Source organism: Condylura cristata, unplaced genomic scaffold (assembly GCF_000260355.1).
Source record: "Condylura cristata isolate star-nosed mole 26May11 unplaced genomic scaffold, ConCri1.0 scaffold00039, whole genome shotgun sequence".
Classification (NCBI taxonomy): domain Eukaryota; kingdom Metazoa; phylum Chordata; class Mammalia; order Eulipotyphla; family Talpidae; genus Condylura; species Condylura cristata.
The window spans coordinates 3,298,148-3,326,022 of record NW_004567140.1 but is presented as its reverse complement, the minus strand read 5'-3'; the positions used below and the strand labels follow the sequence as shown (position 1 = coordinate 3,326,022).

Below are 27,875 nucleotides of genomic sequence, written 5' to 3'. Positions count from 1 at the left end.
AGTGGACTTCGTCAATCTGCCTGTTCTGCTCCCCACTCTGTCTCTGGTGAAGCCTCTTACCGCCCCTGCGCCTCTGGTCTGCACCCCAGTTCTGTATGCATAAATAAATAAATCTTTAAAAATATATATATGCCTAATTCTTTGATGGAACAATTCTACCGCTAGGCATTAACACAGGTGCTCCATGTGAAAATCTCACGTATTAGGCTATTCATCACGATATTATTTATAAAGGCAAAAGAGTGAAGACAGTAGGAGATGGTGGAATAAATTCTGAACCAAACAGTGAAAAGTTATGCAGCCATTGAAAAGAATGAAGACATATGGACAGATCTCTGAGCCTGTTTATTCATTTGAAATAACAACTTGGAGTGGCGGAAACCATGAAAAGGGGACATTTGGAAATCTGCATTCTGTGTCTACCAGAATCTGGCTCTGTTGCTGCAGACAGCCTGCTGGACTTCCTGAGTCCTTCCTTTTCAGAAAGCAAGAGAACAGAGTGAGCATGTCTCAGTCCCTTCCAGCTAGGACGCGCAGGGACACTCAGCGGCCAGGGCCCAGGGCCACAGACCCGCCATCCGGTCACAGGGACACGGCACAGATGTTCCAGGTCCTGACGGAAACTCAGCCAGGCTAACCTGGCTAATCTGTACTGCCTGGTCCTGCAGCTCTGTGAAGAACAGACACAGTCGAGGAGGGGTGTCCTGGAATGCACGAAGCCCACTTGTTCCCTGGGGAAGGGCCAGCTGGGATTGACTGGGTCAGGGTCTTGGCCATATGAGACAAGAGCCCCGCACTATCATTTGTCCATCTGATGGATGGGAGGAACATGGAGCCTATGAATTAACCCAAGAACCCGGGTCCCTGAACAGCGGCGGCATAAAGGCAACCTTGCAGAAGTCCCAGTCTAAAGAACGAACCGGCGGGAATTAGCCACCCCTCAAGGATTCAGACCATGTGCCTTAGAATAACACCAGGCACTAGAAAATAAAAACACTGTACGTGGTGGGGGACATGCGGGGCGGGGAGGGAGAGTCTGGCACCCATCGACGTAGGAAGGTGGGAGAGACCAGAACGCACAACCGCCACTTACATTCCGGACATTTACTCGGTCTTTCAAGTGGTCTGACTGACGAGCCAAAGTGCAGAGGCAAGCCCAGGGCAGCGTGCAGGCCGCAGTGGCTGGAGTGCAGCTCCGAGCCAAGAGCGGGGAGACAGGCGTGGGAAAGAAACCCCTCTATTTCAGCAGTGGAGATGGCAGATTACCACACCCGCCATCCCGAACCAAATCAAATAACTCGTGAATGACCACTTGGCTGTCTTTCAAAATCCTTTTATGCAAGTGGTACTCAATTCCTCAAGGCTGTGCCTCTCTAAGAGGAGGTGGAGACGTCACTTCCTCCAGGCCATGACTTCAATAGCGAAAACAATGGTGATGACCCAAGAGGAAAGGTCCCTAAGCAAGGAGAATCATGAGCCGGTCACACATGAGAAGACCTGCCCTGACCAAAGTCCAGTTACTAGGCTGGTACTTGATGGGCGAGAAGAAAAAAACGCCATGGTAATTATCCTTGTGAGAATGCCCCATTTTGCTTGTTTGCTACGTTCAGAATGCAAACAGGTCTTGAAATTATTTGTGTTGATAACACAATGCTGGCTTGGGAAACCTTAGCCCATGCAAGATGACATAGGTTTCACTTTATTTCTTTTTAACATTTCATTTATAGGGCCCTCCCAAGTGGTGCAAGGGGTTACAGCAGCACCATGAAGCTGAGCACAGCCACTGATGCACAAGTTCGATCCCCAGGCAGGAAGTGACCCAGAGGGGACAGCAGACCTCCACTGCTTCCCTCAACAGTGTATTTCAGTCCATCTGCCTGTTCTGCTCCCCATTCTGCTCTGGTAAAATCTCTCATTCCCCCCCCCCAATTCTGGCCTGTGCCCCAGAACTTATGTGCAAGAATGAATAAATCTTTAAAAAGAAAAAAAAAGTATTTATTTATTTTTGCATAAAATTGGGGTACAGGCCAGAGGTGAGGGGGGGCGGTGAGAGGATTCACCAGAGACAGAGTGGGGAGCAGAACAGGCAGATCAATAAAGTGCACTGCTGAGGGGAGCAGTGGGGAGAGAAGAGAGATCTGCTGTGCCCTGTGGGTCACTCCCTGGCTGGGGATCGAACTCAGGCCTTAGGGGTGACAGTGCTGAGACGCAGCCCTAGGCCACCAGGGAGGGCCGGTTTCACTTTATTTTTGTTGTGCAAGTTGAGTGCTTGCTTCCCATGACTCTGGTAGGAATGGGCCCCTCAGGGGTGAAAGCACTGGGCCTTGCAAAGAAATGCACTAGGAAAGGCCCTCGCTCCTCTTCCTCATCTTACCACTCCCGCCTGCACTCACAGAGCTCACTATCACCCAGTCTGGTCCAGATGGCAAGGAGCTCTTGTGTCTTCCCACCCCGTCTCTGCTCCGCCATCTTTAAATACTCGACCAACCTCCACCTACCCAGAAACTCTTTCCTGTTCCCAAGTGCCTATGCCAGACTCCTCTGCTCTTTCTTTCTCCGGATGCCTCACTAGTGCTGGCTCCTCATCGACTCAGGAGACAAGAGTCTTCACGCGTGTCTGCATAAGGTGGAGCTGACGAATGCTTAACTGACCGAAGAGGTGTGTCTCGGTCGATATCCCATGAATATCAGTTTCAAACAGACTATTGTCCAGTTTTCTTCAATGCCTTTCATTAAACTATTAGTAATAATACTAAAGTGCGACGCACTCTCTGCCAGCAGAAAGACGCCACGATATATCTTCTTCTGGGTCCTTTATTCTTCTCCCTCACGGGCGCTCCTCCTGGCTTGCTCTTGCTCTCCTCGCATTGCTTAAATAGCATTCATTGGCCAATTAGAGCACTGCTCACGTGTATAACAACCATATTTGGGCAGGACACACAACGAGCACACATTGATCACGCAAAAGCACATCCAATAAGATTTAACTTCCTTATACAGGCGGGTGTTGACGTATTTTGTTTTTCACCAGCTTAACCACACTGGCTAAAGGCCAGGAGCCATTTTGGCTGCTGAATCATGGGTCCCGGGCACCCCGACACTAAAGGAGACATGGTGCAGACTCTGACCCTAACTAGTTAAGCCGATTCTTTTCCCACTAAAGGAGAAACAATTTGGAAGATAGCTCTGCGGAGCCCGCCGGCCACCCTGTGCTGCTTGGTCCAAGCCACGCCATAGATACAGCCACTCTGCGGAGACAGGACACGGGGCGTCGGCAGCAGACACACTGTCTTCTATCTTTCCTTTCTGCTCAACCACGGTAGGGAGAAGTAAAAACAAGAGGTGAAGAAGCTTTAGCCTACAGGGGCATTCACTCCAGAATCCTTTGTGAGGTGTAGGCCCCCCCGCTCTTCTCCCGGCAAAAGCCCAGTCGGCCTCACAGACTCAGAGCAACAGCAGTTCTGTTGCTTAAAAATTACAACCAAACTTTTCCCTTTGTTCCAGAAAAGACTTCCTGTGAGAAAGCCGTAATCCTTTAAAGCTTTCCAGTCCAAAGGTCTCTCCTGGTTTGCACTTCCCAACCCTGGCCCCAAAGGAAAAGCTACATCACATCACAAGGAGATTCTTGGTTCCAAGCTGTCCTGGGTCTCAAGGACTCCTGGTGAGGAAAGAAAACTGGTCATCTGAACATCCTTTCCTTGGATCTGTCTGAAGTGTAGACAAGCAGCGGGGATGAATATTAATATGCCTTCCATCATCAAAAGCTGTTGCATACCCAAAGGATGATAAATATTTTAATCAGTTTTCGGCTTGTCTAGCGGAAGTCAGTTTACTCCTCAGAGGTTTCCCGAGTTCTGTGCCCAAAACCTGTCCAGTGCACTAGCTGCTTTTCCCCCGCAACTTTCAAACTGGGTAATAAGTTCAAGTCTTGATGGAGAACTCACTTAATTTCGTGATACGATTTTTATTCTATAAAGTTTTTCAAGCATAGGGAAATCCCAAACAAAAAGTATGCTTTGTTTCTGCTGCACTGTTACTGAGAGAACCAGTAAGTTATTCAACCTCTGTCTGTTTAAAAAAATATATATATATATTTTCCACAACAGGTTAAGCACAGCACTATGAAGCTGTCTGCAGCCCCTGCAGCACAGGTTCGATCCCCGGCCAGGGAGAGACCCACATGGCGCAGCAGACCTCTCCTGTCTCCCCGCTGCTCCCCTCAGCAGTGGGTTTCAGTAGATCCACTTGTTCTGCTCCCCACTCTGTCTCTTTGGAGTCCTCTCACCCCACCCCCAACCTCTGGTCTGTACCTCAGTGCTTGTATGCACAATAAATAAATCTTCAAAAAAAATAAAAAGGAATTTTTGTATTTGCCTAAGTTGCTTTTAGTAGTTATGGGGTCTTCTCAGTATCCCTGCCTTTCTACAGGCATAAAACAGCACACTCTTTTGCATCCTGTGCTTTTGACATTATTTCTTTAACTTTAAAGATGTTTGAGGTGGTGGTGTGAAGATATTTCTTTACAAATGAAACATACCAAAAAATATTTGTGTTAAGGAGAAGCTGACATTTTCAGGAAATGTACAGCATTAAGAACTTGCAAAGAACACGGTGATGAAGAGGGGGTGGATAAATGTAGGGCAGGAGCAGGGGTCTCACAGCAACTCACTTTTAATGAGCAAATATTGAGTGCCTAATGTATACCTGGCCCATCCTCGGTGCTGGGGGTGAGTAAAGCAAAACTCCTGCCCTGTGGAGATTACCGTATAGCAGGCAGTAAGTGAGGACGCAGTGCAGAGGATGTGTGGTCGTATGAGGCAAAGCAGAAAAGACAAGGCACTTTACGGGAGAGAGCTTGGTCACAGAAACCCTCTGCCAGGGAGCGGGGGCGGGCTGATGTGCCCTGTAAAGGAACACTGCCAAGAACAGAGGGTCATGCAAGTAGGGAGACCATTTCTGCAACAGCTGTGCCTCATACCCAAGTGGATGATGTTCTATATTTTGCAAAGAGAGCTAACTGGACTCACCGATCAATTAAGAGATCTTCAATCAAGGCGTTAGACTGGGTAACTAGGCAGTGAATATTACTGAACTGTGCAATATGGTGAGAGAGGGGTGAGAAATTATGGAAATCAAGAGCCTGGTTTTAGATATTGTAAATGTGAGATACTCATTACTAGATGGTTGAAGACAGCCTCACCTCTTGCAATTACTGCTGGGGTGTCCAAAGAAACCCCAATACCAAGAAAACATTAATACATGATAGACATTGGCAGATGGCATCAGTTTCATCTATTAAAAAAAATCACTGTTAATGTGAAAAAAGTTATGACATCAAGTAAAATACAAACCCTCTTAATCCCCCAACATCTGTTAAAGAATATCTGATGCATAATTCTGGCTATTTCATAATTGCTCATTTAAATTAATAATTTTCAAGTAACAGGAATATACATTATCAAGCTACCACCTGTCCCAAGTCTTCATAACCAAGGCAAGTATGTCTGAAACACCGGAAATTAATTTCAAATCCTGTGGTAATACCACACATTTTTATTTGAAGGTTAATTTTGCCAATCAGTCAAAAACAAGTTGGAGATTATCTGAGATTTTTATACACATCAAGGAAAAATTTACACATGAGTTGGTCACAGGTGGTTCCAGATGGGCTGAGATCATATGGAGAAAATACAAAAAGCCCATCATAATTTACGCATTAGGGAAAAGCTGGTGCTAAGAATATCCTCTATAAAAGATCACAGAAATGCTTTCAGAAATACCAAAAAGGCAACATAGCGCAGTTTCTTTTGGCTTAGAAAAGGGTCATTCTTTTGCAGATGTCAAGGGGAAGGGAACAGGATGATAGCGAGGTAGCCCATAATGCAAGGAAGAACAGGCTAATGTGTTCCCAGGGCTCTTGGGTAAGTCAGACTTTGGCATTTGTAGAACATTTTTCCATGGAGATATTTTTGCAAAATATGGAAAGATTCTCAGCCCAGTCTCCCGAAGTATGTAGCCCACGGTGGAGTAGAAAAATTACCAGAGCAGCAGTGAGTCCTCAATGATCGCAAATCCCTTTAGCTCCAGGACAGACCCCAGTTGTAGGGTAAGGGAAGCCCAGAAAGGGGGAGGATGACTCACTAAGGAGGTGCAGCCAAAGGACCTCTAAGTCAGCGTTCCCATGTTGACACATTCACCCACAGTTTTTTCTAAAAGTCACCTGGGGAGATGCCTTGTATGTAGGTCCTGTTTTACTTCAAACAACTTTCTCATTTGATCATTATAACAATTCTCCTTAGAAGGTAAAAGTTTAGGAGCCATTCACTAACCAACTTGAGAAAGAAAGATGGTCAAGTCTTGATAATGTTCCCAACCACTGGTATCCAGCCTTTGCTAATCTTGCTTCCCTTTCAAAACTGGAGGTTTGCTGGTTTGTTGTCTTTTTTTTTTTTTTTAATATATAAATTCATCCGTCTAGACTGAGATGCCTCTAGAATATTTTAAATATATTTACAACAAAATAAATGACAAGCTAGAGTTGAATGTAATGCCTGTTACATTAACACACCTCCATTCATACCAAAAAACTAGGGGAATTAAAGTATATGTTTCCCGCCGGATGTTTTCCTGGAAAAAAGGCAAACTCCCCAACCTGGTCCCAGTTTCTCTGAATCCACATCTGGAACCATCCACCGCTGATGGTTTGCCAGTCAAGCAACCCAAACTCGCTGGCAATGGCCAAGGCTGCCCCAGCATTCCAGAGGCACCCTTTCTTCTCCCCCAATCTCAATTCTGATGCCGTGAATTTTTTTTTAAGATTTATTTATTTATTCATACAGTACTGGGGTACAAGCCAGAGGTGAAGATGCAGTGAGAGGCTTCATCAGAGACAGAGAGGGGAGCAGAATAGGCAGATGGACGAAGTCCACTGCTGAGGAGAGCAGCGGGCAGGTCAGGAGAGGTCTGCCACGCCCTGTGGGTCACCTCCGGGGCCAGGGATCGAACTCGCATTTAAGCATCTGGGCTAGCTTGCAGTGCTGTGTCTTACCTGTTGTGCCACCGAGGAGGGCCCCATGCTGTGAAAATTATTAAAACAGTAGAATTTATCATTTCAGCAGATAGGACATTTGTGAAATGTGTGTGTACTTGAACGTGAGAGTAAACTGAACAATGACTGGTAACATATGCCAAAAGCCTATGACCCACAGCCTAACGTAGAACTTGGCAGTCTTGCTTAGTTTCCCCGTGAAGCTAACACACACAAGGCCGAGAGGAACGGCCAGGCTTCCTCTCGGAAGTCACCAGCTTTTCTCACTCGGCCTCGTGACCTCAGCACTTTTCTCCTGGCTCCTGTGGGGTGCAGGGTAGACACACAGGGCCGGTCCTGTTAACATTCCTGCGATGTCGCAGTGTGTCCCAGTTCTCCGGACCAATAATGCTCAGCTCACACAGCTCATGTAAGGGTTAAAGACAGAAAGTCCTACCCAACTGCTTTGCTCTGATGTTCCTGGAGATATTGTCACCGGATGTATCCTCAGTAGAATTCTATTCAACACCTCTGTCTTTAAGTACAAAGCTGGAGGCTGTAGCAGCTTTAAGAAACATAAGTATCCCTTTTTTCTGCGGCACAGTATCTGTGTGTGAAATTCTCTAAAGGGGTTTAAGTATTTACCCTGAACACTATCAGACGGTTTCTAAAATTTTCCTTATCCAGTTGCAAAAACACTTCAAAGAGAATCATAAACACAGGCCTTTGTGCCTTCCATGTGCATTCAGCTTCTGAGGCTTAAGCTTGCATTCTCTTGGAATTGTAAATTTTTCCCCAAAAAGACAGGATACACAACGCTTTTTTAAAATTTATTATTGTCTATAGCAAAGAAGGAGGGGAAAAAAGGGAAAACTCAAAGTGAAATTCAGAAGGTAGTCAGAGACAGAATCAAAACCTCTTCAGAAACCCATTGCTAAATTGCCTGTATATAAGATTCCTCCAGCGCCCCCCCACCCCACCCCCAATATTTTGCTCCAAACAAACAGAACAATACAGCTGTGAAGACTGGAGTTGGTGGGTGGGTAGGTGAGGAGGGAGGAGAATGCAAAGAACCCACTTTCAGCAAACATTAGAGATAATAATCCAAATATGAGCCAAGGATTTTAAAGTACGGTAGCAAAAAGGGGTATTTTTCTCTTCTCCCCCCCCCCAATTTCCAAAGCTAAACAAAGAAGCCCCCAAACAACAGCCTGCATACCTGTTCCAGAATTGGAATTACTGGGGACTTAGGACCTCGGCCCTGCCGCCAATCCATGCTTATCCTGAGCAGCTCAGTGCTGGGCCGGGCCAGTCAAAAAAGAGAAAAGGGAATTTAAACGTCCACTTAAAGCCACCGGCCCACTGCCACCAGATCCTGAATGACTGTGAGGTACTCTGCTCCTGTCTCAGAAATGCTAACTCTGAAGATGGAGACGGAATGATGTTAGCAGGTGTAATTTAATGTCCACACCATCCAAGGGTAGGTACGTAGATTTACACACATACACACATACAGGTAGCTGGTGAATGCCGCACTGATACAAAAGAGAAATTAACATTTATGCTTATACCATCTTCTTCCTCATGCTTCCAAAAATCTTTCATCCTAGAAGAAAGGCTAAATTGAGTTTAGCGAACTAAAATACATTACGATCTCAAGCACCGGGCTCTCCAGTATCTATTGTAGTATATGAAAAAGCAGGCTTGGTCCTCTTATTTGGTTACAAAGAATTACATCTGGAGCGCTGTGATGATAGCTTCATTAATCTCTCCGAAAACAAACACGGTGGGGGAGAGGGGCGCAGGGGGCCCTCAGCTCAGTAAGCCCAGGACTGCATCACCCCCCTAAGAAGGGCTGTACCAGACTTCAATGGAAGGGCCCCTGGCAAGCACTCCCCGGGTGATTTACACAGGCCTGGATGACGAGGGCAAAGGCATGACTCATCTTGAAATTAAACTATTATAACTAACTTATAAAGCACAACCTTGACAGGCTTAAGTACACTTCTCTCTTAAAACTTTCACAACAAGAAACTGGTAACAGCGTTCAATAAAACACCTACTCGTTTTCCACATCCCTCTGCTCTCGTGTGCCAACTTTTAACATAAATGGGTAGAATTAAATGTAGCCTATAGCTTACCTAACATAATTATATGTTGTGTTTTACACCGTTTCAAAACGGATACATTAAAATAATCCCGTCTTGGCTGCTTCCACTAAAGTCAATAAGGGTGATTAGAGCCAACTGCCACATCCAGTATACCCCAGGGAGAAGCTCTCAGGAAATGCAAGTCAAAACAGTCACGGGCTGGGGTGCACGCAGATCCTTCGGGAAGAAAGCGAGGAGAAGAGCAAGGAGAAATTTCTCTTCAGAAACATAAATCATCATTACTTCTGGAAATATTTACTCTGGAAACTGTTCTAGCACATTCCCGTGGATTATACCAAATGGACATTTTTTTTTTTATGGTGCCAAAGGAAATGAAGAAATGTCATCAATTTAGAGAACAGCACACCTAGCATTCTCTTCTGGAGCGCTGTGAATTTTGATAGTGTTAAAACATTTTTATAGGTAAAATAAATGTCAGTTTTGCAAAGCGCGATACCAGGCCCTCAGAGACGGATGGCCTATCCACTGAATCTCTGGCTACAGCCAGCCTTCCTCACCTCACAGGAGACTCTGGCTTTTCATATTTTCTTTACCCAGAAAGCAAAGCTTGGAAAGCTTCTTTCAAATGGTAACTCCTTCATCCCCTGAAGAGTCGCCTCATAATATGCTAATCTTAGATGTAGGGTGGTGGGCTGGTTTTTAAAAATAAAACAAAATACTGTACAAATATTTGAACAGTGTTAGCGTATTGTAATACCTTCCTGAATGGGGGGGGGGGGGCAGAGAGGCGAGGCCAGACCAGGCTAGGCTAAATTCCTGGGTTATGAGAAAGGGTAATGTTGCTTTGGGCTGCACGGCTCATAAATTCACGAGGTAATATTCAGGGAAAATGCGATATTTTATCAGAATGTCATTCAAATATAAGGTTTAACATTTACATCACAAGAGCAGGCACAGAGTAAAACTCTCCTCGGGGAGAGAAATGGCAAGAATAAACAGCGTGATAAAAACGGTGCTTGCTGGAACAGGGCATGCGAGATAGAAGGCAAGGCGAGTTTTAGAGACAGCTGCCTAAACTTTTTGAAATATGTGACTGGTTATGACCTGTGGAACAATTACCAGGAAGGGAAGAAATGCGATTTCAAAGCTCATTTTCCATTCTTCTTCTAGAGCCTACCTGAGGTTGCACCTTCCCACCGCAAGGTGAAAAAAATAACACAAAGACGGAGAGAAATTACAACACACGTCTCTTCCCCGGTACAAGGGCTGTCAAAGGTTGCTTTACTCATAAGCAAAAGGTGAAACGTAATGTACGTATTGCCTGAGGTTTTCTGTTTTATTTTCTTGCCAAAAGAGATCGATGCTAGGTTGCAGGACAGACAAGACACATTAATTAGAGAAGTCTTTCCAGAACATGCACATGGCTTGACGATTCAAAAAGGGATAAAGATAAAGAAGAATCATTTGTCTGAAACAATAATAATTTTGAGGAATATATTCCCTGGAAGCCAAGTGAATACATTCAGAAATGCTGTTTAGATTAGTCTAATTCTATAGAATCCAAATGTGCAGCAAACACTGCACTTTTTATGTTAAATTGCTGTTGAATTTGTTAACCCACAACTGATTTCCTGTGTTATGAAATCTTGGAGATTACAGCTAACTTGAAGCAACAGGGATAATTCTTGCCAGTTAATGGTAGATTTGCATGCATTTTCCTGAAAGACTAGCTAGCATCTTGGGGCTTCCAACTGGTAGCTCAACATTGCCCCCTACCGTCCACGTCTGGAAAGCGAGGCGGTGGGCCAGTGCCCGGCGGGCTTTTCACCAGCCAGTGCTGCCCGGGGCCACCCCAAGCCCACCCATGCCAGATGGCACTGCTCAGTCAGAGCCAGAGAACCACAGCCCGTCCAACGATTCTTCTCTTCAACCTCAAAATAAGTTATTATGAATTTGTTAAAAGTCATTGAGGAAGGCTTGAAACAACGCTTGAATTTAATTTAGAAGCACCATTCTTTCATCTTGGCCAGAACCTGCACTCGGCTGATAACGATCATCCCGAGGCTGCTGAGAAGAGACACTGAAGCCATTGATTTCACGCAGAACACTTAGTAATGCCACAGCAACGGCAAGGAAACTGGCTCTGGAGAATTCCCAAGATCACTCTTCCTTTTAGCTCTCTCTTACACAAGAGTCACAAAGTAAATAGAACATTTTCCATCCTACGAATGTGCCATCGCCACCAAATGGGAAAAAAAAACAACCACCCTGTAACTCATTCTTTTAAAGGAATTCATCATGAACATGGCCAGGTTTCAGTTTGAAAAAAAAAAACACAACCTTTGAACAAAAGCAATTCAAAATAATTTGTTTTACAAAATCAATGGGCTCTTTTCTCCTGTGTCAGTTCTAGTCAGTGGGGTTGCTGAGTTCCCATCCCAAAGCCAGGCTGGTGAGGTCCAGAAAGGAACCGTGCTAACTCGGTAGGTAAATGAACAAAATCAGAAGGATGAAGTGAAGACACATCCCTGAAACTGAAGCTGCCTTGCAGATACATCCCCGACAGACAGAGCAGCGTCTACACGGGCCACTTCCAGAAACCGACGGAGCAGAGTTGGGCCCAGACTTTTCAGTGCCTCCCGCTCGCTTTTGCAGTTCTGCAGTGATGTGGGCCTTGGAGAAACCCACGTTCTGGGCCGCAGTCCTCTCCCCAGACTCTAACGGGCTCTAGCCACTTGTCCACCACCTTCCAAATCCCAGGTTGGAGCCTGGACAGTGTAGGAGTAACCCTGAAACCTCGGAAGCAATCCTGAGTTTGCACCCTCACCCCACCCCCACTTTGTGGCTGTGTGACCTTGACGAACTTAGGTGACCCTATTGTGCCCCATGGCCTGATTTACAAAAAGGGGTGGGGGGGGCAATAACACTTATAGGCTTGTGGTAAAGTTAAGGAAGTTGTATATAAAAACACTTAGCACAGTATCCTGCAATCAAATAAATGTCACAGAGTGACTCTCAGGACTATTATTCAAATTCAGATTAATTCAACACCTCCAGGTGGCCTCAACTTACCTTCCAGCCCCCTGATTCCTTGCTCTGGATGCCATGTGACCTCGCCAATTCTGATCTTGTTTTTGCATTTCCTGGGGCCTCATGTTCCTCTCCAAATGCCCTCTCCGGCCCCCCTTACCCACCTAACGTCCACAGAAGCTACACCTGCTATTTCATAAGGGGCCTTGGCTTCAGCGGTCTGAACGAAGACTCCCTGCTCTGGTCTGTGGTTTTTATTTTTTCTTCTCTGTAACAAGATTTCATTCTTGCTAATATAACAGCTGGCAGTATCAGTAACTCTCTCTTTGTGAAACTGAATGGCGTGGTGAAGAGAGCAGGCTAAAGAGCCGGAATGCTTGAGCCTCGATCTTGCTCGGCTAGGTCCTCCATGACAGAGCTCTTAGTCTCTGAGTCTCAGTTTTCACATCTATAAGTTAAGACTCCGGCCAGTTTCTGGCCCTCTCCTTGTGGCACAACAGGTTAAAGCGCAGCACTAAGAAGCTAGCCACAACCGCTTCAGCCAGAGTTCAATCCCTGACCAGGGAACTGACCCACATGGCACGGCAGACCTTTCCTGACCTGCCCGTGGCTCCCCTCAGCAGTGGACTTCGTCCATCGGCCTGTTCTGCTCCCCACTCTGCCTCTGGGGAATCCTCTCACCACCTCTGCACCTCTGGTCTGCCCCCACTTCTGTACGCATAAGTAAATAAATCTTAAATAAAAAGACTCCTACTAGTTTCCACACCTCGTGGGACTACTGTACAATCTGAAAAGCTAACACAGGGGAAGCCCTTAGAACAGGGCCAGTGAATCCCTGGACACCAACCCGCTTAGAGACAGAGTTGTCCCACTGCACTTCCCATCGCGAATTGCCAGCATTTTCTGCATGCTCCCTTGCAGCGAGGGAATACTCACTGAATACTCATTGCACCAAAGTGAGGCTGCAACGACAGAATCATGGCTTTCCCATCACCTAACCAAGAATCGTCAAACTCAATAATTTAGAATAAACAAATGTGCATTTTCCTATGCAAACTAGACAGCAGAGGGTTTAAATAGCGCCAGGCCCCAGACCCCAAGGTACTTACCACACCTTCCATCTTCTTCCACTGTTCTTCCAGGTGAGTCATAGGTTGACACCAAAAATCAGTGCACTTTCTGTATCGATTGCCTTGAAACCAAAACTGTCTGAGCCACTCAAACTCAACCTGCAGACGATAAAGATAAAGCAGTGTAATAATGACCTTGCGATAGACAATCAAGGACAATAACTTCATCAATCAATTCTCCTCCAGTAACTTAATAGCCATAAGGTGGAGAGAATGTGTGAAAAGCTCAGCCTAACCAATTCCCAATATAACCCGGAGTCTCCAGAGCATTTTTGCAAAGCCAAGAAAATAGTAGCCTTAGAACTGAGGTCCTTTTTAGCAAGATAATCTAGCTCAGGCTGGAGACAGGCTTTCAATCACATTTGCTAGTCAGACATGAGGAAACTATAAGTCAATCAACAGTAAAAACTACTGAGATCCTAGAGTATAAATAGCAGCCTGTAGTATATATGTGATGGGATAAAATCAAACAAATTATATTTTTTAATTAAGCATTTTTACTGAATACTAGTATGAAGAGTCAAATACTGATACCTATGAGGAGAGGTCAGGTTTACATTGCTTAGACTATAATAAAGAATTTATCCATGGGCTGGTGATACTCTCAATTCATATAGCCAAACACTAAAAACAACACAATATGCACTAAATCCACAGCAACATTCAAATTCTCACTTCTTCAGCTCAGGGCAAAGAACCATAGCTACATAATAGGTAATGAGTTACTTCCTTCCTATGAACCTGCTATGCAAACCTCAATGATTTGCCCCATTAGCATTCCACCTCCTGTTCTAGCAAAATTCTTTCATATACTTGCTAATCTACCCCCTTCCTCAGTCTCAGTCCAAAGAGTCTGGATGGAGTTCAGCTCACTACGGTAGAAGAAAAATTTCACCCAAATCTGAGCCAATCGGTCCATAATTGGACTAGTCACAGAATGGAGTTTGAGGTGAATAAACATATTTGCAGAGTAAATTTTGAGACTGTCAGAAGGCACTGGAAGAGAACATTGCACCCATTCAGGCCCTGGGTTGGAAGAATAGAGACTTCGTTTGCAATAACTAAAAACCAGGTGCTGGTGACCTCAACGGACCTTGATCAAACTGTTCCTGAAGTCCATATTATGTAAGCCAATTGAAGTTAAGTTTTCTATCCCTTGAATGTGAAATGATTCCAACATATGTAGGTAAAGAGTGGCGTAAATCTTAGGAGAAATACATTGTTTCCTGTCTTTCAAGTCTTCTATCACTATCTTCAACTTGAAAATCAAGGACGTCTCCACTTATTCCCAAAACTCAACTCTGCCCTCTTAAAAAAAAAAAAAAAAAGTAAAGCTTTCACAACTTAATGTTGGGTCAACTGGCTTTGCTAAGGTAATCATGTTCCATATACAGACCCAGAGCCATTATAATCTTCACCTGTTACCACAAAGAATTTTTTTGTTTGTTTATCCATATTGAACTTTCATGAGGCAAACAAAAGCAACTTGTGAAGATTTAACCATGGTGAAATTGGCTCAAATAACTAACCTGAGAACACCAAGTTATATGAAAAGGTTTTAGTTTACATTAACTAATGTTTGTTTGATATGTAGAACTGATTTCAGTTAAAGCTGTTTAAACAAAACAAAACAAAACAAAGGAATATAGACAATATTAAGACAATAGTTGCTAAACTTCATCTGCGGTTTTAAAAGACAGTGGTTAAGAGAATGAATGGAAGTGTAGTCCAACTTCTGTGAAGAGACAAGCTTAACATTATTTGTAACAAGAAAAAAAAGCTCTTTTTAATAGCTTTCACGTGAAATCCGTTCACACCCTAGGAAAGGTCTACTGGCCAAGCATCACGAATCACAATCTACGTTAGGGAGCACTGAAAAGATCTGAAAGGATTTTAAAGGTTTTTTTGTTTGTTTGTTTGTTTTTATCTTTGAGTTTGTTATAACCATTGACAAGGCAGGTAAGTCTTGGGAGCCATGGTACAGCAGGAAATAAAATAATTACCACCTAGAAACTGTGTACTCACCCTCACCTGAGTCTGGACTTCCATAGATGAAAACACAGAAGCAAGTCAGGGGCTACCTGGCAGATTCAGCGATCAGATTAGGGAGCAAAGAAATGACCCCTGTCCGTGATCGTAAATCACAATTTCCTCTTCCTACTCCAAGGCCCAACTCTCTTTTGAGGCAAACAGAGTCACAGATAAAAATAAGTGCTCTGGAATCCATTCAAAACTATGCTCGGCTCCTGAATAGCTATGTCATCCGTAAAATAAGGATAATTATAGAATAACCACATAGGCTTGTGGTGTGGATTACGCGGGTTAATAGTGAAAGGCCTGCTTGCCAGGAACTCAAGAGATGTGCAGGAGAGACTGAACAAGGCCACAGGCCTAGAACGTACTGCCTTCAAGGATCTCCCAATCTCATGACATTTTGTGAGCAGGAAAGTTTTAACATTCAAATCGACTCATGTCCAACCCTCTTTCACTGAGGCCAGTCTGAAAAGTTCAACACTGAGAACTTGCTCCCTGCAGAGTTTTAGTCATGTTCCCACGGGACACATTCCCTGGGGCCTCAACAGCGCTGGCATGCATTTCCTTCAAGTCCAGAAACCTGTCTTTCTCTTTTCGATCTCGCGGGTGACATCTATTACGGACTTGACTCAAACGCCACCCTCACCCCTTCCCCCATGGCCAAGAGGAGATGTTGGCTCCTTCCTTAAGTGAATCGAGGAAGCAGAAAATGTTTCCAGCTGCTTGATTCAGAGTTTGTGTTACCACCAAAACTGAAAAAGCAAACAAAAACAGTTCTTAACTCCTAAGCTCTGGGAAGGAGAAAGGAAGGATGAACATTCAAACCAAAATTCAAAATTCAGACCAGAGTGGGTGCCTCTTTATTTCAAGGCTAAAACAAACAAAGAAAGCAAGCGTAACCACTGTCCCCCTGAGAGTTCTAATCGTGACAGGTCTGCACCCTCCTGCTGCAGCGAACCCTGCAGGAGGCCCCGGCTGCTGCTGCGTGCGGGGTGCTCCCTGGTTCCACCGCAGGCCGACAGCGCAGGCGAGGCAAGACACTTGTGGCCAAACCTGCAGACTGTGGGCTTGGGCTTCCGCACGCGCCATTCTTCAGTCTTTCGGGCAATCCTAACACAAAGACCAGGGAGCACACAGAGGGCGCCCGGGCACGCAGGGCCTGGAGGGGCCTTCCGAATCATCAGAGACAACTCAAAACACATCCATGACAGTGTGAGCTTCAGTGCTGTGACCCCGAAACCCCCTCTGTGGCCTTAACTGCATTGCCTTCTCCCTGGAGTAGACAAAAAGGAGATGGCTCAAGAAAAGCTTTTCTCCCAGAGCTGTCTAGGTTTTGCCTGAAGGAGAAGAAAGTCCGCCCGCCTCAGATTGGGGATCCAGGCTCATCCTCATACCACCTGGCTGCTGCAACACCCTGCAAAGGAAGCCAGTCCTGTCGCCCCGCAGGTGAGCTGACTGCTACCTGCTTCTCCTCTGCTGGGTTAATCTCGGCTCTTGCCTTGGTCCCTGGAGACCTCACGCATGAGTCCCTGAGTCATGGGATAATATGCCCACGGGGGTTCACGTCTCACTGGAATACGTGAAATAAGGTATTGTCAAGGAGGATGGCTTAGACCAGCGAGTGGTGCTGAAGCCCCATCTGCAAAGAGCTGGCTGTGAGGGTCAGTGGTGCTCACAAACACACACATCTGCTCAGACAGGACGAGCACCAGCCACACCTCACAGCACACTGTTCTAGGGGAAATTTATTGGCTAGGTTCAAAGGCTGAATTTCCATTATGTTATTTTTTTTTTAAGATTTATTTATTTATTCATATAGAGCTGGGGTACAGGCCAGAGATGTGGAGGGTGAGAGGCTTCACCAGAGACAGAGTGGGGAGCAGAACAGGCAGATCCACAAAGTACACTGCTGAGGGGAGCAGCGGGCGGGTCAGGAGAGGTCTGCCACGCCATGTGGTCACCTCCGGGGCAGGCGGGGATCGAACTCATGCGGAAGTGGCTTTAGATTCTCAGTGCTGTGCTTTAACCGGCTGCGCCACCAGGGAGGGCCTCCATTATGTTATTTTTAAGAAGGAAAATAGAATACTTAAATAACACAGAGGAGATGCTGCTATGTAAGCAGGCAGACTCTTGTCTAAGCACCTTCCATCAAGAAAATAAATATGAAGGTACCTCGTTGCAATTCCCATACTTCCCAAGTGGGTTACTTAGAAACCATCTATGACAAGGAAAACAAGTCCACACAGCCTGAAAGCCTTGCAGTGTGTCAGACCCAGGGCTTTATCCTGTAACTTATCTAGCAACACAACATGGCCTTTAGGAATGAGGAAAACTCACACAGTAAGAGGGGCCTCCCTGGTGGCCTAGGGGTTAGGTCTCAGTGTTATCACTGCTGCGGTCTGAGTTCGATCCCCAGCCAGGAGTGACCCACAGGGCACAGCAGACCTCTCCTGTCTCCCCGCTGCTCCCCCCAGCAGCATCCTTCAGTAGATCTGCCTGTTTTGCTCCCCACTCTGTCTCTGGGGAGTCCCCTCACCCCCTCGCCTAAACCCCAGGTCACCATTCCAACGACTTGGGCTCTTGCTTAATAAATAAACACAGTAGAGAGTGAGGAGGCAAGTGTTCAGTCCAGGCCAGCTTGCATGAACAAGAACAGCATCTGACAGTGTGTCCTAACATATGGGATTAATTCTTACACTGAGGAGATGGCCTTAAAGAATCAAAGACAGGGGCAGGGGTGCAGAAGCTGACACACATGCTATAGAGATTCTAGATTTCTCTGTGCATTCAACCCTCGTCTGGACTCAAGGAGCTAAGGTTCCTTACACAGCTCTGCCCCACTTCCCACACGCGCAATGTCAGAAGCAGACAGCCATTCTCTGAAGCAGATGTGTCCAAATGTCTCTCTTCTGCTAGATGCAAGCAGTGTAATTTCACAGATTTCCCCCCACCCACTGGTCACAAGACAGTTACAGATGACTATCTTATGTACAGTCAGTCACTGATGAAAACCAGGAAAGGCGGGGATTCACAACCCACACCCTGTTGATGAGAGCAACTGGTTGAGTGAGCCTGACTTGCAGAACGCCAAGGCTTCCAGACTAGAATTTCTTGACTACCAATATGGAAAAAGATGTAATTTTGCCCCCAAATCTAATTTAGTGCGGTCACGAGGCCACAAGCCTTCTCTTTCCTGAGGTGCTAGCTATTAGCAGCATCGTGAGCAAAAGCTAATGAGAGCCAAGGTAGCACCCTGGTCAGTCACAATGAAAGCAGGAAGCCAGCCCTGAGTCAGCTTAGCATAGGTGAGTAGAGTTTCCCTGGAAGGCAACAGGCCTTCACCTGTGGTCTAGAGGTTATGGCCATTTGCCAAGTTGCAAGGACAGTCACATAGTAGACATCTTGGAGGACAGAGTTCTCCCTTCAGAACAAAGAACAGATTTGCTAACAGACTTGGAAGATGAAGCCAGCCAAGGACAGAGTTCTCCCTTCAGAACAAAGAACGGATTTGCTAACAGACTTGGAAGATGAAGCCAGCCAAGGACAGAGTTCTCCCTTCAGAACAAAGAACGGATTTGCTAACAGACTTGGAAGATGAAGCCAGTGTCTTAGTTGGCAGCGAAGGGCAGACACCCTGCTATCAAAGATTCAGGGTCCTTAGAGTGCAGTTTCCTCTTCTGTACTTTCTGGCCTGCTCTGCATTACCCTGAAGAAACAGGGGCCCGGAGAATCTGCTCCTCTGGCTATCCTCACCATCCACAGAGTATCCTTGGTCTCTGTCTGGTGTCCATCTTAGACCTGTGTGGTATTATGGCAGGTGAACTCGCCTGCTTTAAGTGGGAAGGGACGTCAGACCTTTCATGAATGTTCTCACCTCGTTGTGGATGTCTTCTCCTTGTTTCAAAACTGCAGGTTCCAAAGACTTCAAAGAGACATCACCATTGTCCGCCTCATCATGAACATTCTGCAGACCCAACTGGCAGCGCTGGAGGATGTAGTCCAGCGTCCCGGTAGAGCACTGCGGAGACAGGGCAGGTAGTGAAGACCAGGGCTGGGGCCAGGCTGACCATGGCTGTCTTCTAGGAATGTCTACACACTCACCGCCACCCCCTTCCAGAAGAATCACCATAGCGGTTTGCCTACTGGGCTTTGTGCTGCCAGCTCAGTCTCACCTGGGCGACTCCTCTGGCTGGCATCTGCCTATCTGTCTGTCTATTTATTTTGGACATTTGTGGTAGCATCTAGAATTGAGTCTACATTTGTGGTAGCATCTAGAATTAATTAGCTAATTAAGTAGCTAATGAGTAACCGACAGTTCAGGGGCACTAAGTTTATCTCCGGTGCCCTGATCTTAACAATGAGAAACAGAGGTAACCGCACTAACGAACTAGATTGAAAGGACACAACACAACAGTAATAGTAGAACAAATAATAGAAGTTATAAACAGAGGGCAGAGAGCGCACATTCCTTTTCTGCAAAAAACGTGGGTACACATGAGTAGCTGCAATCCTCAGCAAAATCGAGTCTTCCTATAGTGGGGGCTGTGTGACCCTAACCCTAGCCCTCAAGTGCCAAGGCAAAACTTAGTGTCTGGGCATCAGCCAGGGCACAGACAGTGAGCTCATCCTTCTCTGAGTGTGACGAGACACAGCAGAGGTCAAATGGACAAAGCCCTTTGAATGCTCATATGTTAAAGGAGGATGCACGTGGCACGTGCACCCGTGTGTTTTGATAATGACTTGATTTCCTAGAGTGATAAAAAAGCAAGTTATAAATGTCCTTTCGACCCCATGGGGGAAATGCATTCTTAAAGCATTTTGCTTTTAATATTTATAAATTAAGCTGATTCTACAGAAATGACCTTGAAGGCTAACCCCCACTACAAAATTTTTGCACAGTTACTATTATTTTATACCACATGACATGGGTGAGTTTGGGAAAAACAAATTTTCTTTGCCAAAAACAGAAGTTTGCTTAATGACATGCAGATTGCTGAGTGATGGGAGCAGAAAGGCAGGCTGCTGCCAAAAATAGAGGGGAAGGACCACTCGCTCTGGCCCCAGTCGACCCTACGTCATCTTCTTAAGTGACATTCAGTCAGTAAGTGTATTCCACGTGCACCTTTAATTTTCCAACTATTGCATGACCTTCAGAAGAAACTATTAATTGCAAGGCCATTTATTTTAATAAAGCCTAGACGCACCCTAAATTTCCCACCAGCAGAGAAGCAGTTAAATGAACTCCACTGGGTTCCTATTTTCAGCCAATGGGGGAAATAAAGGAAAGTAGAAAAATCTGTATCTGCATATATAGAACTTTATTTGATGTAAGTACCAGGTCTCTTGTTTTTAATCCCATGAGCTCTTTTTTTGAGAGAAATTTACACCATAAATTTTGCAAAATGAAAGTGTACAATTCAAAGCTTTTTTCGTCTATGCACAGATTGTGTAACTTCCACTACAATTAATTTTAAGACATTGTTGTGACCCCAAAAAGAAGCCCTGGACCCTCAGGCACACTCCATTCCAACCTTCCCAGACCTAAGCAAACCCCTAATCCACATCCTGATTCTGTACAGCTGACTAATCTGGAATTTCACCTAAATGAATTCATACTTTATATGCTGTTTCATAAAAGAGTTCTTTCTGTTAGCATAAAATTTTCAAGGGTCATCCATATTGTGGCATGTATCACGATGCAGGCCCTTCTGTGGCCAAATAATATTTGACTGAATGGAGAAGTCATTTTGCATACCATCAATTTATGTGTTGACACTTTGTATTGTTTCCACCTTCTGGACATTACGAATCCAGCCACTATGAACATCGATCTTCAGTCTTTCCCTGGAATTGCTGGGTCATCTAGTAATACCTATTTAACCTTCAGAGGGAGCGGTAGGCTGTATTCCAAAGTGGTTATACCATTTTATAATCTCTCCAGCAATACATAGGGCTTCGAGTATCTGTACATACTCATCTAGTGTCTTTTTGATGGTAGCCATTCTGGTGGGTGTGCAATTATACCATTTTATGGTTTGGGGGAATTGCAGGGAATTGCATTTCTATGTCTTCTCTGAAGATACAAGTACTGAGATCCTTGCCTTTTTATTTTTTTTTTTAAGTGCAGGTTATTTATCTTTTTAATTGCTGAACTATGAGCCTCCCTCATGGTCTAGGGGCTAAGTCTCAGCACTATCACCCATTGCAACCACTGAGTTTGATCCTGGGCCAGGGAATTGACCCATGATGTGCAGCAGACCTCTCCTGTCTCCCACTGCTCCCCACTCTGTCACTCTCATGCTTCCCACCACCCTCCACACCTAATACCCCAGCTATTCTACATAAAAACAACTTTTTTTTTTTTAATTAAAAAGTTGCTGAGCTACAGGAGTTCTTTTATATAGTCTGGATACATGTTCCTTACAAGAAATGTAATTTGCAAATTATTTTTGCAATGATTTGTCTCTCTACTTTCTTGATAGTTCCCTATGAAGCATTAAAGTTTTCAAATCTGATGTGGCCCATTATCTCTAGTTTGCCTGTGAATGTTTGTGATTTCAGTGCCATAGCTAAAAAAAAAAAAAAATTCACTGCTATTTCAAGTACTTGATACTGATAAGTAATTATCACTATGATTCACGAAACAAAAAGTGTAGAACAGAGCACAGATAAGGTTAGTATTTGCATTAAAATATTTTTAATTACCCACATATTTGCTTGTGTATGTCTTGAATATCACTGAAAGGATAACAAGAACCTGATAACTGTTGGTTGCCTCTGGGGAGGTGGAGCTGGTTGGCCTAAGAAGAAAGACACTTGAACCGTACACCCTGAGGTATTCTGAATTTTGAAACATTTGAATAACTATCTGTTCAAACTGTGATTATACATAAAAGTTAGGTTTAAAAAAAAATCCTATGTTGAATTCCAAGAACATTCTGTCACAACTAGAAAAAAACTAAATCAAATAAAGGCTGAGCTTCATGAGCCATAATTAGTCATATGCAACCAAAACACTGAATAGATCTCTTCCCTGATTAACGAAATGAATTTCAAAACATCGTTTCCTTCAGACAATCTGTCTCCTATGTCTTGTGAATAGGCAGAAAATAGCACATCACCTTGTTTGGCACAGGTTAGGCGGTTCATGTTAATATGGCATGAAGGAGGAGGCCTCTGAAGAAGAGGGGGAGGCTGTGAAGTTGTGTGGATTTTTCCCCTCTTTTGTTGAGGAAACAATAATGCAACTTTTGTGTTAGGGGAAAAAACCTTCCCTTGTATTGAAGATCTGAATATAAAATAATGTTAGAGGAAAGCATCACCTCACCTAAACCATCTCTCAGGTATTTTTATTACCAGTGACTGGTAATCCTCACAGAGGCAGTCAGTATATACTTGTTAATGTGTGTGTGCTGTTCACTGCTTGTTCATAAATGCTCAAAGCTACCTTTCCAGCGGTGTTCGTGGAGGGCACGTGCAACCATCTAGCTACCTCGTTCCCGTGTTACAAAGCACATGGGGCCACTTTTCACAGCTACCGGTAGGGTTAGATAAACAGCTTTACTTACGTCCACATGCGCACGCTTCTGTGGGATTACTTCCTGGGTTTTACTCCCCCAAAATAGTGTTTTAAGACCAGAGATGTGAGTATTTTTGTGCCACTACAGACATATCCCCACACCGCTTTTCAAACGTGTACCAACTGGACAAACAGCCAGAAGAGTAGGCAGGTACCAGTTTCTCCACGACACTACAAGCACTGAGTATAACCACCTTTGCCTCTCTAAGCCATGCAGGGTCTTGTAAAGCACAGTTACTTCAAAGTGAAGGAGGAGGGAAGATACCAGAAGAATAGGCCTGACAGTTACACACTGAAAGTGAACCACAGGAAAAGGACTCTTGTGAGGGTCAGAGCATGGTCGGCTCAGGGTGCATGGCACAAAGAGAAACAGACTTTTTGTACAAAGCAAAGCACCTATACGCTACTTACAAATGCTTGCTCAGGCGCCCCCTTCCTTACCCCCCTCCTTCTTCTCTTTGTCCCTTTCTCTCTTCCCTCATTTCCTTGTTTCCACTTTTTTTCCTACTTCCTTCCCCCCTCCCTTCCTTCCACTTAGGTCTAAGATGATCATGTGTGTATGTGTTTATTATTTTTCTCCCCAGCTAACATGGACGTTTGCCAAAGGTAGGTGCCACTGCTGTCAAAATCAACTCTCTGGCCTATGTGGCAGGGCCCGTAACAGGGACGCAAATGCTTAGGGGAAAGAGTCGGGGGGAGAGAGGAGAGACAGGAGATGAGGAAAAGAGGGTAAGGAAGGCTTGATCTGCTGCTGGCATCTCGATGGACGCAGACACTGCTCCGTAACATGGCCGGTCCACGGAGACATGCTACTGGCCGACATCCTGGTGGTGCAGGGTTAAGTCTGAGCACTGTGAAGCTGCTGCCAGATGCTGAGTTATGTCCTCGGCCTGGTCAGGGAGTGACCCACAGGGCACAGCAGACCTCTCCTGTCTCCCCGCTGCTCCCCTCAGCGGTAGATTTCAGTCGATCTTCCTGTTCTGCTCCCCACTCTGTCTCTGGTGACTCCTCTCACCCCACACCCTGCACCCACTCTGGCTTGCACCCAGCTCTTCTCAAAACTAAATAAAAATAAACCTTTTTTTAAAAAAGTATTGACACTAACTTACATCCTCCCACAGTCTTAGGACTGAAAGCATTAACCCAAGGTTCATGCCCTGCTCCCCGGAGCCTGGTGGAAAGTGGCTGTCGCTGTCAAGGACTAAGTGTAAGTACTAAGCCTGGGTGTGGAGCCCACTTGCCATCCACTAGCCTAGCTGCTCTCCCCTCCGGGGCCCCGCCGAGCGCACACACCCGGGGACTAGCAGGGTGCCCCTCCTCTCCTAAGTATCCGCTCTGAACTGATGCGCTCAGCGGATCGTGAGTCACTGAATTCAGTCAGCATCGGCTTGTGGCATAATGGGAGGCTCAGAAATCCCTGGGCAGCACTGCAGCTTTCTCCTTAATCTATAGTCGCACGAGCAGAAGCCGAGCTAGGGGGTCAAGCCCGGGCAAAAGAGATTCTCAAACCCCGCACACAGCGCCCACCCCACAGATCCGCACAGGGCTGGACCTCTCGCTCTCTCACCCATGATGGGTGCACACTCCGCAGAAATCTCTCAGCTAACACCTGCCAGCAGCACTTACCTTCTCCAAGAAACCTAAGCCAGAGGAGCAAAATGTGCGTATGCCATGCTGTGAAAGTATTCTGAAAATGATCCAACCCAACGTGAAGCTAAAACAGCAAGTAAATGGAGGCTAAAGTCAAGTTAGAGGGAAGCGATTTTCCTACCAAATCCACTTCCAAAGCACTATGATGAATTGCTCGCTCACCTACTTCTGTCGCATCCAATTAAGTTTGATTCGCCTTCTTATTTACACTTACCTCTGCCACTCGGTGGGTAGAACTAAACCGAGGTGGTAAACCAGCCAAAACACAGTGTTGGTGGGTGGCATTGAGATCATCTGCAAGAAAAAATCGCCCAAAATTTAAAAACACACCCGCTGACGAGTCAGCACGTACCATTTAACGAACACGCAAAGTAAACGGTCAATCGGTCACTCAGAAAGGACGGCAACACCAGGGAATTAGTAGTGACTTTTGCATTCTTTAAGCCTTTGTAAGTATGATGCCTTCATAGATACGTATATACGTGTAATATCATGATGCTTTGAGGAGCGGAAGGGAGAGCTTAGGAATGGCTGTCCTGGGACAGCAGGCGCACGCCTGGACCGAGCCCGGCACATGGGCCATGGCTAAGCGGGTCGGTACGCTGGTGACACCCACAAGACACGTCACCACCTTTCATACCAGATGCTTCCTTGTGTCCCTGTGTCATGCGTAACTAAGATCTGTGTGTGTGTGTGTGCTATTCTAGACTTAAGCAACAACAGAAAAATGTAAATGAAATTTTGCATGCACGGGAAACCAAAAACCTCACGCGACTCATTCTACTGAGCTATTTACTTCATTGCAGTGGCCTAGAGCCGAAGTCACGCGTCGCTGGGGTGGGCCTGTACAACCTCTACATAAGAGAGGGACCGTGAGATGCCAACTGATGAAGTCCCGCTTCTGGACGTTACAGAGAGGCGGACAAGATTCACAGGAAGTAGAGCCAGAACAGGAGACAAGAGGCTCCTACACTGGAAAACAGGGCGGGGTGTAACCCCAAATGTAAGAAAAGAACAAGAGTGGGCGCTGTTTTCGAGGGAACGAGTAAGGAAGGGGAAGTCAGACCCGATGTTCTGCTGTTGTTCCTGCTGGGCTGAGTTCTGCCCTCACAAAGAGTATTACATTATGATGGGAAAGACAGTTAGTAAATATATAATGCATAGGAGAAAGCCCAGTGTGGAATGCTGTGGAGAAAATAAAGGGTAATTTAACAAGAGTTGGGGGGGAGAAGGGAAGAGTTTGCCACTTTACACAGAAACAGTCGATATTTGAGGTAAGAGGAGGCCTGAAATCGGACTCCCTGGTGACCTAGAGGTTAAGTCTCAGAGCTATCAATGCTGCAGCCTTCAATCCCCAGCCAGGGAACAGACACACATGGTGCACCAGACCTCTACTGTCTCCCCACTGCTCCCCTCAGCTCAGCAGTAGATTTTGATAGATCTGCCTGTTCTGCTCCCCACTCTGTCTCTGGTGAATCCCCTCACCACCACCCCTCCCCCCCCACACACACACACCTCTGGTCTATACTGCAAAAAAAAAAGATAAATGAGATGAAGCGTGCAATGCCAGATCTGGATGAGAGAATTCCAGGCAGAGAAAGTAGGCAGGGCAAAGGCACCGAAGTACGAATGGGTTTACTGGACCTGAAGGAAATATGTAAGTGGGGCGGCAGCAAGGGCAGCAAGTTGGAGAGAGAGAGAAACTGGGCCAACTGGGGAGTCTTCTCTGTGGCTTAGTTACCCCACAGTAGCTTACAGCATGAGCTTTAGATATTTCAAGCAGGAGGGAAAAACAGGATGCCAGTTTGAACAGGCTGCCCAGCAGCTTCATGGGAAGCAAAGGGCACTGGGAGGCAACCAGGTAGGAGGCGGGAGACAGGAGCAGCTGCCATGACCCAAGCAGGGGCTGATGGAGACCTGCACTCGGTGACAGCAGGGGAGATGGAGAGTAGCGGTCAGATTCAGACTGTTTCAGAGATGACATGACTTGGTAACGGGCTGAATAGGGGAAATGAGGGGAGGAGAGAAATCAAAGCAACTTTTGGGGTCTCCACAGACACAGCTAAGTTAAGATGAGCTAAGTCCGGAACACGAAGACACCACCCAAAAGGTGAGACGAAGGTGAGGTGAGGATATGGATGTCCAGGGTACGTGGAAATATGAAGACAGCGGGGAGGCGAACGCAGAGGGTCAAAGCAGGCCCAGCCTCTGTAGAAGTGTGGCTTAGTGCTGCACGCCAAGGAGGACCAGCTGGCCCCAGCTGGCCCTCTCTGCCACGCCAGTTACAGACACGCCTGAGAATTTCTGGTTGATCCAGACTATTTTGCTTAACGGAGATTCCAGAGTCCAGCAAATATAAAATAACAGTTAAAAAAAAAAAAAGCAGAGACTGAAGAAAGTCCCTCCAGTCAGATTCCCAAGCAGGGTTGACACGATTTCTAAGAAAGACAGAGTGCCTGTCTCATCTGCCCATCATGGCTGCCTTGCTCCCTTGTTCTGTATTTCTACTGGGGTGCACAGACACCTTGGGGGGACAATGATCTCCATGAACAGAGTTGTTAAGTGCTTTGTTCCATGGAAGAACAACAGGTCTGAGGCGGGACGATGGGCAAAGACAACATAAAAGTGACACTGAGGGGCTGGGGCGCTGACTGAAGCCCTTGGTAACTCTCCTCACACACCCTTTTGGAGACTGGTTTCAGGTGTCTCTAATCCTCCGTGACTTCTAGAACAAACCCTGTAATTTTCACTGAAGAGCTTCTAATGTATCTAAAACTCCCGAGCCTGTACAAGTAGCCCAGACTCTACAGACTGTACCTCTCAAAAGACAAACTGAAGATAGTCCCTGCTTGGAAAGACTACTCGGAGTCGTTTTTAGGAAGAGAACATCTAAAGCATATTTGTTGGTCCCAGGTATCTCCGAATGCAGCTAAAACCTGACTAACTCTGTAGTCAAGGATAGTCACGTGGAATCAGTTTGCAGAATGTAGCCGAGAATATGAATGGAAAAGCAGCTCTTGCTCTATGCTGCCTAACCTCCGCCTGTCCTATCAGTGGGTGCTCAGAGCTCCAGCCAGTCACTGTAGCATGAAATCTCACCTCATATTTAGAAGACTGCAGGTGCGAAAGCACAAAAGCTCGTGCCCGGGACTATTCTCGAGCCCCACTCCCGCAACACAAGGGAGGACACTGGTCACCCTAAATTTAACTCAGCCCTGACTTCCTTGCTTTTGTCGCCCAATATATCACCCGGGCTATTTCACCCCAAATTTCTTAAAACAACAATCAGGAGCTTTGCTAACGGCACTCCTGAG

At 45.8% G+C, this 27,875-nt stretch overlaps 1 protein-coding gene across 1 annotated transcript in view; it reads right to left on the bottom strand.

Moving 5' to 3' along the window:
* FTO (fat mass and obesity associated) overlaps positions 1 to 27,875 on the bottom strand; it is a 345,767-nt gene that overhangs the window by 192,085 nt on the left and 125,807 nt on the right. Inside the window, exons 5-7 of the mRNA XM_012733198.1 lie at positions 24,776 to 24,855; positions 19,207 to 19,350; positions 13,278 to 13,397 (exon numbers count right to left, since the gene is read on the bottom strand). Coding sequence (XP_012588652.1) covers positions 13,278 to 13,397; positions 19,207 to 19,350; positions 24,776 to 24,855 — 344 coding nt within the window. The remainder of the gene's footprint in view (positions 1 to 13,277; positions 13,398 to 19,206; positions 19,351 to 24,775; positions 24,856 to 27,875) is intronic.